Source organism: Podarcis raffonei, chromosome 12, assembly GCF_027172205.1.
Source record: "Podarcis raffonei isolate rPodRaf1 chromosome 12, rPodRaf1.pri, whole genome shotgun sequence".
Taxonomy (NCBI): Eukaryota; Metazoa; Chordata; class Lepidosauria; order Squamata; family Lacertidae; genus Podarcis; species Podarcis raffonei.
Window position 1 is genome coordinate 35,179,375 of NC_070613.1, and position 19,586 is coordinate 35,198,960.

Genomic DNA, 19,586 nt, shown 5'->3' on the forward strand with positions numbered 1-19,586 from the left:
CATCATGAGAGCTATGCACATACACAGCTCCTGTCGATTCTGGGGAGAAGCTTTCTTCTAATGAACTAATAATAATAATTATTATTTTTGCATGCCCATAGGCTCTCTCCCATTTATTGGGTTCCCATCTTGCCCTCTCTCTCCATCCATTTTGCTGTTCAATATATCTGCACACTTACTAATACAGGGAGTGATACACCAGAGCTTAATTCCTCAATTCTTTTTCCATGTGCTAAATTTCAGTGACTCCAGATTGTCCATAGTTTTAGGGAAGATGCTGTTGGATCTCTCTCCAGAAGCAGACTCATATGTTTTATTGTGCACACCGCTACCCCAACTCTAAATCTAAGGGTGAAATTGATGGGACTTAAAGAGCAGCTAACCTAGGTTGGATCCAATACCAAGATTTCAGGAAATACTACTTGTTAATTCCTTGCAAGAAACTTAGCATATCTAACCAATTGTATTAAATGCTGAAACACTGCACTGGTAGAATTTAAATTTATTCTGAGAAGCAAAATAATAGTTTTGAAATCCATAGTACCAAACAGAACCTGCTTAACCATAATTTTATTTCCATATAGAACTGCTGAGAACAGATCAAATATTTTCTACGCCCAGTAAATTAGGCCTGTCCTGATTATGGGGCAAACATAAGAACGTTTTCCAGTCAATTTAATATTAACCAAATTTCAAATGTCATCCATATTAGCACTGTGATTATATTAAACACATGCCAAGGTGAAATTTGTAGTATACGAGAATTTTGTTTTTTTCAAAGACTTCCCTCCAATGTTTTTTATTATTATTAAATCACTGCATTGAGAAAATGAGTGAAAATGCTCTGGTTTAAGAGCATGCACTGACTTGGGCTATAACTGAAGATACAGAACAACACTTTCTTCCTCAAAAGTAATAGGCAGAAAGATGAACAGTTCATTAAAATAGTAGATTTCTACTGAAACACAACATGCAGGGCTTTAACACACTTCTGTTTTCCTTCCCCATTACGTTCAACAAAAATCCACTTGCTTTAAAAAAAAATTCACAAAACGTATTACCACTTTGGGTTTCCTATTTAGTTTTCGCTTAAAGATATTTAAGTACATAAAGCTACAACAATTACACCTGGAGTATTACAATAAGAAGAGATGGAAAACTGGTATTTCAACTGAAAATACATATATTCTAAATGAACCAAGGACCTTTTAATAGGGTTTCAGATAACTGCAGGGGATCTATAGGGAAAGCGAAGTTCGGAACTTGCTGTTTAAAAATTGTATTTGCAACTGTGACTAGCTTCTCTTCTTCAATAGCGCCCTGAAAGAAAGAAGAGAGAACACTGTAACCATCAGCTCATAATTCCATATTCATTTGTTTCTCCTTCCACCCAGTATCAGTGAATTCCCCTTTGGTCACACTTCATTTTGCTAAAAACAACTTCTACTAGATACGAATGGTTTACTTAGGGTTGCAATCCTATGGTCCCTGTGAAGGTGTTGCACACACTATAGGATTTTGTGGATCCCTGTCTGCAAGCAGAGAGGGAGAGCCACAGACGGAAAAGGAGCTCTGAAGATGGTATCCTTGCTACTGTCTAATCACTGGAGAATATCCATAAGGCAAATTGGAAGGATTGGGGGGGGGGGGGCGGCGAGAAGCCTGGCAGTGCTTTGATTTGATGTTTCTTCTGCTGTAACCACTCTGGTGAGACTGCTGTTATACTTACTTGGGCTGTAGGAACGGGATCTTGACCGTGATCTGTAACGACTATAGTAGGGTGAAGGTGATCGCCTCCTTTGAAGAAAGTATACAAATACATTTGTTAGCAGTGGCTCTAGTACATGTGGCGTATGTACTATTCAAGAGTTTAAAAAATATTGTCAAATGATTTGTACAGCATACACATCATATGGAAGAACCAAGCTTCATTTGCATGGTTTCTTTCTCTCCCACAGCATATTGGACATATTTTAAAGACATCTATTTTTACATAGTATTCCACAGTGATTTAAGGTGCTGATTATTATGGAAACACTGTTTTTACAAACCATAAGACATTAACAGATTAAGAACACACACACACACACACACCTCTTTTTCACGTAAGTCTGTATCTTCAAGCTCTCATAAGTATCTACTGTTATACCTGACCAAATGTAAGGCAGTCTAATTTCTGGGTACCATACTCACATGGGCATGTTATTTTCACCCTCAAATGTGCTCCTGCAGCTGCAACAAATAATAGTTCTTGTGCCAAAGAAACCTGGAGTTGAAAGGGACTACAAAGATAATCTAGTCCTCCTCAACCCAGTCATTTCAACACCAACGTCATATGGCACACTAAGTTGTAATACTACATAAACACAACTTCCTATCCAAGCTCCCTGGTTAGAAGAGATGTTGGATAAGTTTAATTTTCAGAAAGATGTAACTAGACTGGTGTAAAAAAAACCACATATATGATTACAACATGATACTGTAAACTCTTGACCACAGGTTAGCTTTTATATGGAATAGTTTTAATTCCCTGTTTTATCAGGTACTGGATTTTTTTGTTTTCTCGGTTCTAAGATGTTTAAGCTATTTTACTTGGCTGATTTGGCTTTAATTATTTCGTTTCAAAATATTTATTGTTATATGCTTTGAGACTATTGCAGAGTTTGTAAAACAGGCTAAACGTGCTTTAATAAATTGACAAGCAGTTATATGGATGCAATAATCTTATTTGCAACAAACCATAAATCACTATACAAACTATAGATCACTATATGAACTAACAGAATTTTTGAATACTATAAAGTTATCTCAAAATTTCTACCCCTAGGGCCCACTTAAGGGCTAAAATTAGTGGGGCCCACCAGTCACAAAATGGTAGTGGAAGGATGGAGCCAGTAATTAAATGAGGATGGATGAACCCAGAGATTAGCACAATTACCTGGCAATTACAGACATTTTCTATTGATATTTAACGCTTCTTTAGAAACAGCTCAGTCCTATGCCAGAGCAATCTTCTTGCAGCAGGGAGCTCAAGTACTGACATGACTTTGGACCAGCAAATTCTGCTTGAAGCGGGGAGGCTAAGTGAAGGCAGCATTTAATATTTTCCCTTCTGCCATTCACATGCATCTTAAAGTAGTTCTATTTATCTCTTATCATTTCTTCTAGACTCCTTTCACACCTAACTTTGGCCCTATTCTTATCCCAACCACCCATATTTCATCCGTTTTCTGTGTTCCTTTCACATTAACTTTCTCTTCCTAAAACAACTACCCACTCTTATCCCTTTCCCTAGTTTATTACTACTTTTGAAATATAAACCTTTCATCTACTTTGCCAGCAAACCAAATAGGAATAAAGGGGGGGGGACTGGTATGTGTGTCCAGAAGACAAAGAAGCACAGGGACCAGAAGGCTCTACAGCAACCCAAGGCTTCTCCTTTTCTTCTTGCTCAGTCTGCTTGTCCCTTTAGACCTGGCATAGGCAAACTCCGGCCCTCCAGATGTTTTGAGACTACAATTCCCACAATCCCTGACTGGTCCTGTTAGCTAGGGATGATGGGAGTTGTAGGCCAAAAACACCTGGAGGGCCGGAGTTTGCCTATGCCTGCTTTAGAACCCATCTTTCCCATTCACTCTCCCCTCACACTCAGTGGGCCACACGACCCCTTTCTTCTTTTACCTTCTTCTCCAACTTTGCATACTACAGCCTCACTCTGTAACCAGCTCCTGCCCATGTGTCTGCCTATGCCTATGCAATGTTCATGCTTGTGACAAAGATTCCCTCTGAGCCTTTTCATTTAAATCAGAATGCATACCTGTAACGGTAATCATATTCTTCGTATCTGTCATAGCCTCGGTCATATCCTCTGTCGTAATAGGAATCACGGCGACGGCCAGCTCCTCCACCTCCTCCTCCTCCGCCACCACCTCCACTACTTTTTTGGGAGGGAAGACAAGATGCATTATGCAAAATATTAGGATTTCTCTTATTTCAAGAAAAAACCCCCACATTTTTAACATTTAAACTTGCAGCTCGCAGGGTTTCCCATTCGAGGTATTACTCGGGTCCACGGACTGGCTTAAGCTACAGGATTAGATAGCTCTTTAGACCATTCAATGGGCAGAGTTCACATTTAAAAAGTTATCCAGAACTGTCTGCCTTTAATTGTATTTGTAATTATTGTTTACAGTGCATTGTAATGCATGCTACTCAGCAACAGTGAGTTATGAGGTGGCATGAAAATAATGACAATAAGTTTAAAGAACATGAAACAAATGGATTTTCAAAAGGAATTTCTTGAGTAAGACAGAGATTAGCCTATGAAGAGACAGAACTATTGCATTTATTGACAACATAGTTTCTTATGAATCGCAGACTCTAAAATGCAGTTCTTCTGATTAAACCAGGAAAACTCCTTACTGGGTTGGCCTGCCCATGTAGATTCCAGGGGTGGGCGTGTGTGCTCTCTTTGTGATAGAATAATCCACCCGGATTCTCCTGCCATCCAGCTCCATTCCATTTGCATGTTCCATTGCCTGCAAAGAAGGCATATACTTTAGTCCCAGTAATGAGAAATTAGTGCTTATTCTCATTAAGCAAAATCAGCTTGTCTTTAGTTATTAGTATCCTGCTAATCAGTGGACCGTCTTTTCTCTAGCAGAGAGAATTAAAATGTCTCCACTGACTTGGGGCATTAAAGTTAGTGAAATAGGATCCCTTTTAAAGCCAGCACCCTGCTAAGAAGCTGATGCATTCCTGACACTTTGCCTTTAAAGCTCCCAAAAAAGGTAAACAGGGAGCCATTTCCCTTGAAGCAAAGGGACCGCACACTAGTGTGGCTTCCTGCAGGGTGCACATGGCTGGGTTACTGCTGCTGTTCAGCTGCCATTTCATGCTTTCTGTCTCCTACCATCTCACTTACAAGGACCTATTCCAGCAGAGCTTAGTAAAATGGCAGGTTCAGCCTATACGACTTCCTAATTACTCACTCACCACACGGCAGTTCACTCAAACAATGCATTAAGGATCTGACTCCACTTCAGGCTCTATCTCCAATGCACTCTCATGGATGTTATATGCTTTGCCTCAATTAACAGTGAGTTTTGAGTTCTATTCTTAATCATGCAAATTAGACAGCATCAATAATTTACAATGATATAATGATGATTTATTAAATTTCTATACCACCTGTCATCTGAAGATCACAGGGCAGTTCACAATATAAAAACACTAAAATACAATCAAAGAAAAATATTACCCCTATTTTATTATTAATAATCCATAAGCAAATTTACATAAATCCTGATAAAAGGTTTGACCCTTGCTCCCTTTTGTGTGTATGGTTGTGGTGGAGATTCTTGGTTGCTACCTACTCCATGTCTGTTGATGCAAATATTTTTTTTCTTTTTTTCTTTTCTTTTTTTTGCTTAATATGGACTGGAGAAAATATATGGAACTGCTTTTCCACAAATGCTTATGGAAGTACTAGCAAAGAATTTGTTTATCTACAGCAGGTAGGCTCTACAGCAACTGTCATGCTTGTAGTTGTTCAAGAATGCCACAGTATGCCTTTTTGTGAGCAGGCAACCCCTTATTTGGACAAAATGGTAGCTTTTGACCCAACCTAAACATTACAGTTGTACCTTGGAAGTCTAACAGAATCCGAAAACCACAAGTGTGGCTTCTGATTGGCTGCAGGAAGCTCCTTCAGCCAATCAGAAGCCGCAGAAGACTCGTCAGATAATCGGCTTCCAAAAGAATGTTCAAAAACCGGAACACTCACTTCAGGTTTTTTATTGTATTACATTCTTGGCACTGGATTTCTGTTTAACTCCAGCCCTAGAAAAAAGGCTTATTCATAATTTAGGGCCTAAACTAGGGGAAAATCAAGTTCCACATGGCTACTGTTTACATTGTAAGAAATTAAAAATAAAAACTAGAACATTCTACACTTTGATTCAGTATTTCAAATGTGATTAAATGTGGACTATATCGCCACCTAGTGATTTCTTTCTATCACTGAAACACAGCAAACACTATTTTAAAGAATCTTCTCCCACCAAAAGGTCCACACTACAAAAACAAATGAAATTCCTGAATCAAAGCATCATAGATTATAGCACTAGTCATACCAATATATAGTTACTCCAAGACAACTTGGAAAATGCTATTATGCAAAGGAACACCAACAAAGACTACCATTCAAATTTCATACTTTTATCAAACAGCTTCACATAAGTACTGACACATCATCAACGTAGTCTCTGGAATCAAACAGACCCAAATGACATAGCATAGCTGTTGTTTTTTTTAAAAGCCTGAAGTACATGCTCCCCCTCATGAATGAGGCACAACCAAGTAGATTTAAGAATTACAGTAACCAGCAGATCAAATTTCATATTATATATGATTGTGTAAACACAAGGAAACATTCTCAGTCAAAATTATGCATTATAGCAGCCACATGATTTGATTAAAACTATATTACTACTTTATTTACTGAAGCTAAAAATTGAAATTTAAGTTTTAATGCCAGTTTATTTTTCAGAAGCTTATTATGGTTCTCCTCTCTCAAATGTAGTTTTTTCAAATGCCTAGTTTGAAATCCTGGTTAGTGTTTACATTCATCAGGTGTAACCCTACAGTGTGGTTAAAAGGGAATTTACATACAAGTGGGCACAGAGTGTACACTCTCAGAGTCTTCATTTAGTCTTGATTATTATTAGCAATCAGGAGGGAGGTCTGCACTGGACAACTGTGGCTGATTCACAGATTTATACAGTACTATTACAACTTTTTTTAAAAGAGGGAGTGTGTGTGCGCGCGCACTGAATTTGCCTTTCATTATATGCTTATGTTCTGCCTTGGCCCCAAGGCTTGTGTGACTGCTCCAGGCCTCTCAAATGACCTGGAAGTCTCCAGGGAATCTCAACTCTGTGGGGAAACCTCTACAGCCCCATAATCACTGGTAAACTTTGCAACCTTCCCAACTTAATAAATTTACCTCTTTAGAATCATCTATTCTTTCAAAGTAAACAAAAGCAAATCCTCTTGATCGTCCAGTTCGTTGATCATAAACCACATTGACACCGCTCAAAGGTCCGTAACGAGAGAAGACTTCACGAAGATCCCTCTCAGTAGTATACAAACTGAGGCCAAACACGCCAAGGCATGTATTAGGATCTGGATTAGCCTAAAAAATGAACCAAATTCAAGTATCAAAGCATGTCTAGAACAGTGCCAGTTGCACACTCACTCATTCTTTCACTGACATAGGCAGCAAGTTATTTTAGATAACTGCACATTCTGAGTAACACAAGAAGGGAAAGGAAGATCTATTATGCCTACTCCACCACTGGATCCAATTCTCATAATGAAAGAGGATTCAGAAGGTCTCGCTTCATTATGCTGACTAGGGGGAGGGGCAGATTGGCTGCAGAGAGAGTACAGCAAACTGGCTGGACTTACTACAGAGCAGCTAATCCTACAGAGGTTTGACAATATATTGGCTAGAGGGTTTCTAATGCAGTTATGGCAAGATGCAGGGGTAGCCAACATGGTGCGCTCCAGATGTTTTGGGCTACAAGATTATATTGCAGGGGTAGCCAACATGGGGTTCTCCAGATGTTTTGAACTTACAACTTCTATCAGCCCCACTCGGCATGACCAAAGCTTAGGGATGATAGAAACTGCAGCCCACAACATGCAAAGGGCTGCAAACAAGAGAATTACTTCTTTGAAATCTGACCAAAATGCTGCATTCTGTTCTTGTCATGATGGTTTAGTCTTTTACAGCTTAAAAAATGTATTTACCATCTAGTGATGGGCAGATGGAATGATATAGCATTCTGGTTTCATGTTTCAGACATTTGCCTGCAATTCTCCTTTCTGTTCAAGAACAACTTCCTTGAAACAGCCAAACAGGTCTTGTTAATTTCCTCAGTGTCTTATTGCAAAAGAGGGAACATTTAATCAGCCATACAATGGAAACCTACCTGCTTTGTACCACCCGCACATGTGCTCCAAAACTCTCCAAGGAGAGTAGAAAGGATCTCAAGTTCCTTTCCCACTCCTGAAATCAGATCAGTTTAACAAATGGAGCCTTAAGATGTTGTAATTCCATAATTTTAAAATGTATAATCATTTCTATATACAGTATAGGAAATATAGAAACACCTGACTTTTGGCTTGCAGGATCCTTTTTTTTTTTTTTTTGCCAGAGCCAGCAGGTAAAATGGTGGCTTGGAATGGGAGTGAGTTACAAAGACTCCTACATCCCATAATGCCTCAATATTTACATAAATAATTTTTATGTAAATTTGAGTAACCCAGAGTATCCTACCAGCCTACCACAAGGGATGCGGCATAGCAAAACCAGAATAGAGGCAAAGACAGAGTCCTGTGCCCATAATTATCGGAGGGGTTTTGCCAATTTCAGCTGCTTCCACCAAACCTCAATTTCAAAAGGGAAGGTGGGGCCAAAAATAACCACTGAGATTGCCTGGCCACTTAAAGTCAATCAACAGTTTATCATGAAATGCCTCTGACATATAACTTTCCCTAAACCAGCACAGGATAGATGCAAAATTTCTGAAGAAATTGTATTTGTGATTCCTGCTGACAGGGGCTGATAGTTGTAGTCCAAAACATCTGTAAGACACCATGCTGGGGACAGCTGATCTAGTCTACCCAAATATCTTCATACCAGCAAGGATTTAAATCTCATTTCCCACGCCCAACTTTAACTCTTTTGAAAGCTATTGGATATCACAGTTGTCTGTTCTTGCAAAGAACTACACACCTCTTGGGTTTGGTTTTTTTTGGGGGGGGGCCTCCTCCCATAAAGCCCCCAGTTCTTTCCACCACCAGCACCCCCCGCCCCTTAAGAGAAAATCAGGGTGCTCCTCTCCTCTCCCCTACACTTCCTTGTTTGGGAAAGTACTGTGGGGTATTCATACTGCTGGTTGCTAGGGTAAACGCTAATAGACCTGACAAGCAGAAAATGCCAAGGCTCCTCTTATTCTTGACCGCAGAAACCTGCAAGCTGTGGATGTTATGCCTAATCAACAAAAATAAATTAGTTAAATGGATTAGCTTTTCTTATACATATATTCATAGTGAGATTTAAAATAATTTCCCTACAAGCTTACACTACATACTCTGCTGCCAGTGTGCCTTCTTCGGTTAGACATTGGAGAGTGACTGCGGCTTCTTCGACGCCGGTACTCTGGAGTGTATGATCTGCTTCGTGATCGCCTTCTATGAGAATGGGATCTAGAGCGAGTGTAACGCCTGTGAGAATGCCTTCTTGACCTGGACCTTCAAATGAGACATTTTATTTGTTATATGAAAACACCTGTGAAACACCATAGAAATATTGAAGTTTTCATAAATTCATGCATTATTTTTTTATATATGCTCCTGAAAGCATATCAAAGTAAGTATCTGGCACAGTTTTAAAATATCAAGTATTTTAAAATAAACGTTTTGTAAAATGTAAGTAACATTTTCAACATTTATCTGTTCCATGGGCTCCCAAACTTCCCCCCACATGGACCACATGAAAATTGCTTAGGGTCTTGGTGGACCACTCAATTCTTTTTCTGCATTTTGTAGCAATTGTATTGTGCTGTGCTAGATGGTATATGATTTAACTGTACTGACTGCTTATTTCTTTCATTGCATTTTATTGTATTACAATTTGAATTTCTTAACTACTTGTGCAGGTAATTTCTTGAGTAATCGCTAGCCATGTAATGGTGTTTCAATACAACAATTTCGTAAGGTAGCAGTTCACCACAGAACATATAAAACACCACAAAGAACTGGTTCACATGTCATGGTAAGTCACATGTTTCTCAATCACTCCTGTTTTGCTTGGTCTGTCGTGGAACCAAGTTAAATCATGAGTAGAAGCTAAAGGAGAACAAAACCAGCCTTGTGATTTGTTTCTCTTGGTTCCAGGCAGAATGAAGCAAAGCAGGAGTGGTTGTGCAGTGTGCACACATGTTTCTCATTCACAGGATGCCATGGTTTATTTCTTAGGTGATTTATTGTTGTGTGAAAATCAAGCCATTGTATGGAATGCCGGTTTATGGAAGCTTCACTGTCACTGGGGACAGAAAGGAGATAGCTTTTCTTACATTTTAGGATCTGATTTGTCTTATGTTTTGTCTTATGTGATGGTAATCTACAAACTGTTCTCCAGTTAGAGGCACAAAGCCTTGTGACATCAGAAAGGAGAATTTTCATATCTCCTATAGCTATCAGGGTAATTTTCAGAGCACTTCCATAGTGTAGTTGGTGCTGCAACTAGGCCATGAGGAGGTACAACAACCTAACTGTGGAGAAGGGTTGTAGCTGCATGGCACAGGAAAAGATTCACATGCCAAAGGTTCAGTTTCAAACCCCAGCATCTCCCGATAGGGCTGTCTGAAGCTCTGGGTAGTGACAGGCAGCGAGTGTACACAGTGTACACAGTATTGAGTGAGATGGACAAGTGGTCTACTGTATAAGGGAGCTTCCTATAATTCTATGCTACTCTGAGGAGCAGTTCAACCTTGCTAAAGAACAAGGTCTGACGTTTTAAAATAATCCATATATTCTTAAAAAGTACAACTCAAAAGCTCTTCCATGAAACCCCTCAATACCTTGGAGGCCCAAAATAAGTAAGTTTTATGCAAAGACAGAATGTATAACAACAGACACATACCTGGATTTTGATCTTGATCGAGAGCGTGACTCAGAATGTTTAGAAGCTCTGGATGGGCTACGCGATCCTGACCTGCTCTCAGATTTTACACGAGCAGGACTCCCAGCTGGAGATTTTGACTGGGAGCGCGACTCCTAACAAAAAAAGCAGTATTACAAATGGTAGTGGTTGCACAAATGCCTACCTTCTTATATTAAAGTAACTATATTTTATTGATTGTGCCTGAAAAACAAATGGTTAGGCAATACCCTCCAGGACAAACTTCTGTTTAACCCACTGTTAACTTTGCGTGATTTCCTCAAATAGTTCCCTACTTGAACCGGATGACCAATGCTCTATTAACTAAGTAATCATGCAAATTCATCTACAACTTGATCATACAGACACTGGAACATAAACCATACATTTACTTAACCTAGGACCCATTCATTCTTCCAGATTCTTTTAATTCTACTTCACTCTTGCTTTCTACTTTTCTTCATTCTTCATTGAGTTTTTCATTTTTCATACTTCGTGTATTCTTCCCCAATTCAAACAATTCATTATAGCCTTAAAAATATTCAAGTGCTTCTATCTGACCAATCTTCTGTTCAATTTTTTCCCCCATTCAATTTTAATTTTCTGATCTTTAACACTTTTCATTAGCCTTCTTTTATCTTGATTTATCTTCCACATTCTTGGAAAAAACTCTTCCATTTCTTCACGAACATTAACCTTAATGGAAAAAGAACATTTAGTATATTTAAGCATGTGGGGATTATAAAACTCTGCTGGAGACTTTTAACTACCAAAATTGAATAGCCAGCAGGTAAAGTGCAAATAACTAATTTATAAAAGCATTTTTTCAAAAAAAAATCTTTTAACTGGTGTAATCATATAGGCTCTAAAAATGAGTCCACTGATTTCCTTGCAACATTTCCCAAATGTTCTAAATCTATCCTGCTCCTTTTCTAACTTTAATCTCGTTCAATTCCATATGATACACACAGACTTCAGTGTTACCTTAAATACTAGGATTGCCTGAAGTTAAAAATGTCAAGCAAAACTGATAGGCCAGATTTCAAAGAGCTACACTAGATGCAAACAGGGAGTTAGACATGCCTAATATAATGCCCAGCTCCCCATCACCCCAGGCCACATCACAAACTTTTAAACTCCCAGCTTCAAGAAGTTTAACATGCAGCTTGGGGAGCAGTGTTCATGACAGACAAGTACAAAGTCCAACTAGCTGCAGTTCTTGGGATTCAGGCCACAGATGTGGCAATGATCTGAATATTCCAAAATACATTTTTTCCTAAACCTAACCATTCTATCCAAAACCTACAAAATATGTGCATAGTAGGGAAGAAACAAAGCCAATTTAAGGATCTTCTTCAGTAACAACTTAAATCAACTTTGGTAGTGGCTGCCATGTGAAGTTACCTATAGAACTGAGACTGTTATTCTGTATTCCTTGTCAGAACAACAGATGAATCAAACAAGCAATACAGGAAAATAAGATATTTGAATAAGCACACTCAAATGAGGTGACTGGGCAAACAGGGAAACTAAAAGAACAGATCAAGAATTTTATGGAAAGATGTCGCATATTTGAATTTGAATCTTCATTGTACGTATCATGAACATTAAGATAAATCAAAACTGTGCCCTCCTTTTCTCATTTGCACAGCAATCTGTACTGCTCTGTCTAGCATATTCCCTTTTTAGCCAATGAAAACTGCTTATTGCATTTATTTTGTCAAATGTCATTTTGTCTTATAGTTCTTACTGTTTTGTTTCTCATTAAAGATGCCATTTTATCATTTCATTTCAGACCTGTTTTCCCATACTTATGTCATATTGAAGAGTGAAGTAGTGAATTTTTCAGAAGGGAATCTGCATACTCGTGGTAGTCTAAACATGCATATTTTAATAGCACCATTACTTTCCCCGAGTTGACCAAAATACCATATTGTGGAGCTGTGTCTAATTGTCAAAACAAGACAATGTTCTTTAAAAAAAACATTAGAAGGAATGGGTAAGAAAGACAGGGAAATTGATGGTGGAAAAATGCTTAACCAAAGAAAATATTAAATATGAAAGGGGGGCAGGGTGCCTCATTTTTCATGCTTGCCCATATAAAAAATAAAAAGCCCACTTCATTGACTAAGTTTCTAACCCAAACTTCCCATCAGCAAACTTCCACAAGAATCAATTAGTAAAGGAGTATACTGTGCAGTGCCAGGTTAACACTCTCACAAGGTGACAACAAAAATATAACTCATAATAATTTTTTTCATATATGAAATTGTTTCACACTGGCAAGGCAATCTTAGGCATGCCTACTCAAAAGTAAGCCCCATGGAGTAGTAATTCAATAGGAATTATCCACAGGTAAGTGAGTAAAGGATAACAGCCTAAATTAAGGTGCTAAGAGAAGACTTAATAGTCAGATCCCAATTACTGTTGATTAAGCTTTCTTTCTGTTGCCTTCAGATAACTATGTTCATAACGTAAAAGTGTCAAGAATGCAGGACAAACTTTCTGAGCAGAATCAAAGGTATCAACCCTTTAGACTAGCATTTATTCACATGTTTAACTTACACCCAACCATAGGGGAGCCGTGACTGAATCTTGAGGTGGTCATTTCGTCATCTGCAACCATGGATCTCTTCCTGGCAGCTACTTGCCCAATCCAATCACAACTTGAGACTCTTTCCCAGAGCTCTCTGTGCAGAGGACTCAGACAAGAGGTCAGGAAAACCACAAATAATCACTAGGTCCACCAAAATTTGTGACTCTTAATATTCAAAATGTAAATAGGTATATATGAAGGTGGGAGAAAGCTAAATTCTTTATCTAGTGTGTGATGACTGGGATGGTTTGGGACCCAATATAAACAAATCTACAGGACAATGCTATACATATTGACACAGAAGCAAGTACCACCAAATTCAATAAGACTTACTCCTGAGTGTGCAGCCTTAAGAGTCTTGTGAGAAACAACCATTCAACTTTGAAGACTGCCATAAACAAAGCGGAATGGAAGGTACCCCTGATATTGTAGATAAACAACTAAGTTTTGTATTATATGATGCGTGGGATATATGAACCACCCAGAGATATTTGGATGAAGGGCAGAATACAAATTTAATAAATAAATAATAAAATAAACTATTTTTTAAAAGGATTTGTCAAATGAGCCCTTTCAAATACAATGATACTGTTATATAACATTGATAAATGTATACAAATAAGAATCTAAAAATAGTTAATTTTATTTTGCTGATACCTTCAACAAGACAAGACAATAAAGTTTCTCAAGCACTTTAAAATGGGCCTAAAGAGTTGCAAGAGTAAATCAATTAAAAGGTGTGAGCAATTGAAAAAAATCATCTTCAATTACATTTCCCCTCGTGACAACAGGGGTATCTTTTTACCAGCCTAAACCCTAGTGCAGGGGGGGGGGGTTGCTATGCCCTGGCAAGTCCAAGACCTAGGTCCAAATTCCTAATGAGCCACATAATTTCTGTGCTCACCATCATTCAACCTAACAAGGTTGTTGAGAGGTTGAATAAGAGAAGATGAATAGAACTGGCATTGTAAAGCAGTTTTACACCAGAGTGCTATAGAAATAGAAGTTTTACAGCTAGCAATAAAAGCTCAATAAAGCTAATTAAGATACCATCAACTCCAAATAAAACCAGTATGCTCGGGGGCACTCGGTGAAGAAGGGCAATGATCTGGTTCACAGGCAATTCTGTCTGCACAGAAAGTACTTCCAGTATCCTCAAAGAGACCAATTCAGGAACCCCATGTTCCCTAGAGTTGAGAGCACTCCAAAGTTTGTACTAACTACAGATCACTCAGACCCAATGCCTTAAGTCAAGGATGTCCAACCAGTGGTAGATCACGGGATCCTCATCGTGTACAAAAAGTTATTGGGGGAAAGCTAAAAAAAAAACTCTGTGCCATCTTCCCCAAAAAAACCTCACCAACTCTGGGCACTTCTCTCCTAAAAAAAAATTCTGGGCAATCCACCCACCCCACGCACGCTCCTCCCTTCAATGACAATGGGTAGATCACTGCCAGTTTTTTTATACTGGGAATAGATCACAGTCTCTTGGGAGTTGGCCAAACCTGCCTTAAGCTATAGAAAAGGAAATCAGGCGAATTCATGAAAGTGGGAGATTCTGCAGCCTAGCAACTTTAAAAACAGCATGGTATCTGCTCTGGTCCTTGGGTAACCAATATACCATGCTGTTTTTATAGTGCAGAAGACAACTCTATCTTTTGTGGAGACATTTTTTTTGCCTCTCTGAGGCCAGGCTGGGGTTCCTACTGTAAGCAGCTGTGCTGAACCTGGCTTGGAGGACAGCTGATTGCCCATCAGCTTGCCCTATGGGCTGCTCCCCATGGCCCTGCACTGGTCCCTGCTGCCACACTTTTGCATGGGAAAGCGAAGACTGCAAAGGACCACATGCTGGGATAGCGAAGACTGCAAAGGACCACATGCACACTCTCTCAGACAACCCTCTCTATCTTCCATCCAGACTAGCAAAAGGATTATCAAAGCTCAAGGACAAATTTTAGGCAGGCAAAAACACTCAGGGATAGTGAAAAGCAGAAATGATGAGGAGTGAGGCCTGGAAGTGAATCTTAGAGGTCAAACAGAGAGGTTTGGAGGGCCAGATTTGGCCCCCAGGGCCCAAGATTCCCCACTGCTGCTTTACATCAACATTCCAACATTCTGAGTCCATTTCTGAATGTATGTTTAGAACCCAATAGCTCAAAGGCATAACGGGAAGTAGCACCAATGTAACATAGCTAACACTTGAATTCTTTGCCTTTGTTATGTTAAAAGCATGGACAGGATAAACACACCAGTGCAGGTTAGAAATATAGTTGCCTTAAATTTCATCCAAAGCTGAGAACTCAGCCCTAGAATTTCTTCTAAGCATTCATGTTTAGCCTTGAAATGTTTAGAAACAATAAAGGAGGACACTGCCTTCATTACTAAATAATCAGAGCAAAGGCCTAAACTTCTAGGATTAGGGTAACAGCCCTCCAAGGCCCAAGAGTGTGGTTGCTAGACAGGCTCCCATGTTAGAATCTAAAAGGGGTTCAGACATTACATGGCAGTGTTTTTGAACACTACAATAAACATAAGCAATTATAATACAGATCCAACATACAGCCTGACAAAAATCCTTAAAAAAATTATTAGAAGTCTACATCTATGTTTTTTAGGTATGGTCCAACCATAGGACTACCAATATTTTGTTAAATCCCCAAGCATCAAACATCCAATCACCTGCAATTTCCCAATACTTTATGCAACTATTTAGGATTAAGAAAATATAGAATTAACTTTGAACTTCTCAAGTTGTCAAGTATTTATTGGAAACAGTAGTAATGTTTAGTCCTGCTTCAAAATGCACTTCTACAACTGAAGCCTTCAAGTAATTGTCAGGTTGGCATGTTTTTTGTTTTGTTTTTGTTTTGGCTGTCTCTGAGAAACATTAGCCCAATGAGTTATCTTTCTCAAATGTATTCAGTCATCTGCCTTTTCCTACAAAAACTACTAGTATAAGAGCAAGCATGCTCTGATACAGAACTAGGGCATTTAACATACAAAATTGCCCTGAGCCAAGCCCCAACTCTAATACAGATATAGAATGATAAAACTGGCTCCAGGAAGGCAGGCAAGGAATGAGTTAAGCTAAGAAGGAGAAGAAGAAGAACCAACACAGGTATAGCAGAGTATTTGTGGGCTCATTTACAAGCTATTTAAAATTTTCTTTTGAGCACCAAGTGTTTTATCATCAAACCCATTATCAGTACTGAGCACCAAAGCACTGAAAACCAAACAGATACACTCTTACGTATCCCAAATGACTACAAAGCATTCTGTAATAGAACACCACTTTGATGCAGCAGTTTGCTTTGAATTGTGCAGATCTGTTCTAAGTGTAGTGAACTAGTTGAACAAAGATACTCTGCCCTGCTAACTTTCTACAGAACTATGTGGCTCTATATATTTAACACACAGTCATCACCACAGGTTAAACATGTTATTTTATTTTGTGCACATTCAAAACTAAATTTGAATGCACAAAGAATGCAAGATATTTTCTTGGAATGTTCAATCAGCATTAAATACTACCGCTCAGGTTTTAGAGCTCCAAGCCAGTTAATGTGAAAGCTCTGGTGCTAGCTGGCAACTATTCACTTCATATAATGAGGGAATACACAGAATGCTTTGATCAAATCACCACAACTGGAATTAGGGTACATATAGACAAGGCTGGCCCACCCGAGGCAAGGTGAAATGACTGCCTCATGTGGCAAGCTTCACTGGGGTAGCAGATCCCCATGTCAATCTCCCTTCACCTTGTTTCTGATGTAGATTTTCTCTCACCCCTTCTTCCCTGGTGGGGATCTGCCTCTGGTGCCAAAATATATTGGGCTAGCCCTGCATATAGATATAAATGGTTCTAGATAGGGTGGTCTAGACCATGAAAGATTTATAAGGCAAGCACAGGAACTCTGAATTGGGTACAGAAGTTTACAGGCTGAAAGTGGACATCCCTGCTTTTAAAAACAGAGCAGTGGAGAAGTGGAGCTGGTAAAAAGTGTTCCTGGACCATCACTACCTGCTTATCCATAAACAAAGCATTAAAAAAAAAAAAAACATAACTAGCATTCTCTCTCTGGAAAAAAATGGTTATGGAAACAAATAGTGTGCTTTTCCTGTTAAGACATGTTGTATGCACGCATGCGTGCATGTGTTAAATATAGCATAGTAGACAGTACAGTACTGCAGAGTTAGTCGTGCAGTGAATCTGCGTCCAGCTACTTTACTACCCCCTCCCCGCCAAAGACTTAGGTGGTGGTAGTGGGTGATCCCATGTCTTCTTTGGCCTAATTTCATTTTGTTTTGTCTTAGCCACCATACATTGGTTCAACACTGACAGTCACTCCTGGATGCTTACATAAGAGTATAGAGATGGATGTGATCAGCATATTGATATGGCAGGCCCTATTCCCACAGCACTAAGCGAGTCTTCCAAATATCCTTATGCTGAATGTAGCCAATTTAAAAAACAACATGGAATCATTCTGAACACAGCCTAGACATTCTGTCTAGAAGTTCAAACTGGAATTGAAGAATGGAATGACCTAAAAGGTGCTGAGAGGTCAAAAAAAGTTTCTCCCTGTTCACCTCCAAGTATAGATCATTCACCAAGTGTAACTAATGCTGTTCCAGTCCCACATCCAGCCCAGTCTGACCATAATTACCAAGGGTCAAATAAATGTATTCCACCCAAGAATGGCTGGAATTGTTCGGCTTACAACACTCACCCAAACCTCCCTATTGCTACTTTTCAGATTTATATGGGAAATTGTGAGTTGCAAGCTGTGCCAAAGACATGTATTTCAGAATCATGAAATTCCCTCATACTTCTTTATATTGGAGGGCAGGGGAAAGGAAGGGAGTCTCTCAAGCTGCTGTATAGTGGTAGATAAACACTAGTATAAAACACCCTGATAAATCAAGCTAAGATAATGCACTTTCCCCAGCCATGAATCCCAATGCCATTACTAAATAATGCCTCCAATTCATTTGAGAGAGGATTCACACCTCTCCTTCAGAAAGCTTCCGAGGGGTCAATCGAAGGATTTCCTACAACATATATAACAGTAATAAATAACAAAACAGCGCGCGTGAAGCACAGGCGTGGGCATTGGATCAAACCGTTGAGTTACTAACAACAAACCTAAACAGAGCAAAATGTCTGCCGCCACCCCAGACACAACAAAAAATTGATTCTGGCTTTCCTTGTTTAAACTAGAAGTCGTACTTGGAGATACAAGAAGGCTGCCTAGGAGGACGCTGACCTTCAACCGCAGAGTAGGAACCCTGACCTAAAGCTGGGTCGCTACAGAACCACCGTCATAGCAATGTATCAGTAAAAAAATAATTAAGAAGTAGGTCCCCAATTGCATGTGTGGGCTAAAGGTGGGTCTTCGGTCTGAAAAGATTGAGCCGGAGGGAAAACAGCCTTTTCTGCCTAAGAAAGAAGATCGCCTCGGTCCTCACGCGCCGGATTTCCTGATCTACACGAGGCGTTGAGATCCCTCCCTACCAAAACAAATCCTAACTTCGCTCAGGATTTGGCGGTCGGGGCCTTGGAAAGGAAGAAAGCGGGGCTGGTTTTGCAGTTTTAAACGTAATATATATAGAGATTCATCGGGTTCTAGCGATAACAGCAGAGCTCAGAACTAGAAACTGGGAAGGGGGTGGGCTAGGAATCAGGAGAGAGCGTAACAACCAGAATCCCAGGATCGTGTTTTTTGGGGTTTTGTTTTGTTTTTTTAAAGACTAAAGATCCCGGTTCAAAAATGGGAGGGCGGGAAAGCCAGGCCCGGAACAGAAACCGCGAAAAGGGCCCCGCGGGCGTCAGCGCGGCCCCCACCTCAGGCGAAGGAAACCATTTTGGAGGAACAACGGCGCTCTCCTCCGGGTGGCTCCGCCCCGCTCCGCGCCCGGCTGGGAGGCTCCGTTTCCCCCGCGTCTCGAGCGACTTCGTGCCCTCGGGGCCAGGCCAGGCCTCCGACACCTCGGCCTGGACAGAGAAGCGCTCACTACTCACCCTCCCCTCGAAGTTGTTCTCCTCCACGTCACTCATGGCGGCGTTTTCCTCCCAACCCGGCAGGCGGACGAAACAAGCGAGAACCCGGGCGAGGAGCGCTTGAGCGCCGCAACCTTCTCCTGAGGCTGCCTCCTCAGTCAACCAGCTACCCTCTTGTGGCGGCGGAGGCGGCGGCAGCAGCAGTAGCAGCAGCAGCGCAAAATGGCGCCTCGCTCCGTAAGGTCTGCGCCCGACAC

The 19,586-nt window shown here is 40.0% G+C and overlaps 1 protein-coding gene and 1 long non-coding RNA gene across 3 annotated transcripts; both read right to left on the minus strand.

Moving 5' to 3' along the window:
• Nucleotides 1–485: 485 nt before the first annotated feature.
• TRA2A (transformer 2 alpha homolog) lies at nucleotides 486–19,586 on the minus strand. 2 transcript variants are annotated; one of them, XM_053359757.1, is made up of 8 exons: nucleotides 19,351–19,586; nucleotides 10,715–10,848; nucleotides 9,162–9,321; nucleotides 7,007–7,195; nucleotides 4,423–4,538; nucleotides 3,818–3,937; nucleotides 1,730–1,797; nucleotides 486–1,320 (listed from the first exon to the last, which is right to left on the minus strand). In XM_053359757.1, the coding sequence occupies exons 1-8, from the start codon at nucleotides 19,384–19,386 to the stop codon at nucleotides 1,310–1,312; spliced, it is 834 nt and encodes a 277-aa protein (XP_053215732.1). In that variant the 5' UTR covers nucleotides 19,387–19,586; the 3' UTR covers nucleotides 486–1,309. The 2 variants fall into 2 exon arrangements, with proteins under 2 accessions (XP_053215732.1, XP_053215731.1); XM_053359756.1 differs by having other exon boundaries at nucleotides 9,153–9,321.
• Nucleotides 13,177–15,130, minus strand: LOC128398536 (uncharacterized). The gene is made up of 2 exons (XR_008327156.1): nucleotides 14,744–15,130; nucleotides 13,177–14,700 (listed from the first exon to the last, which is right to left on the minus strand). It is a non-coding gene; the product is annotated as an uncharacterized LOC128398536 (long non-coding RNA).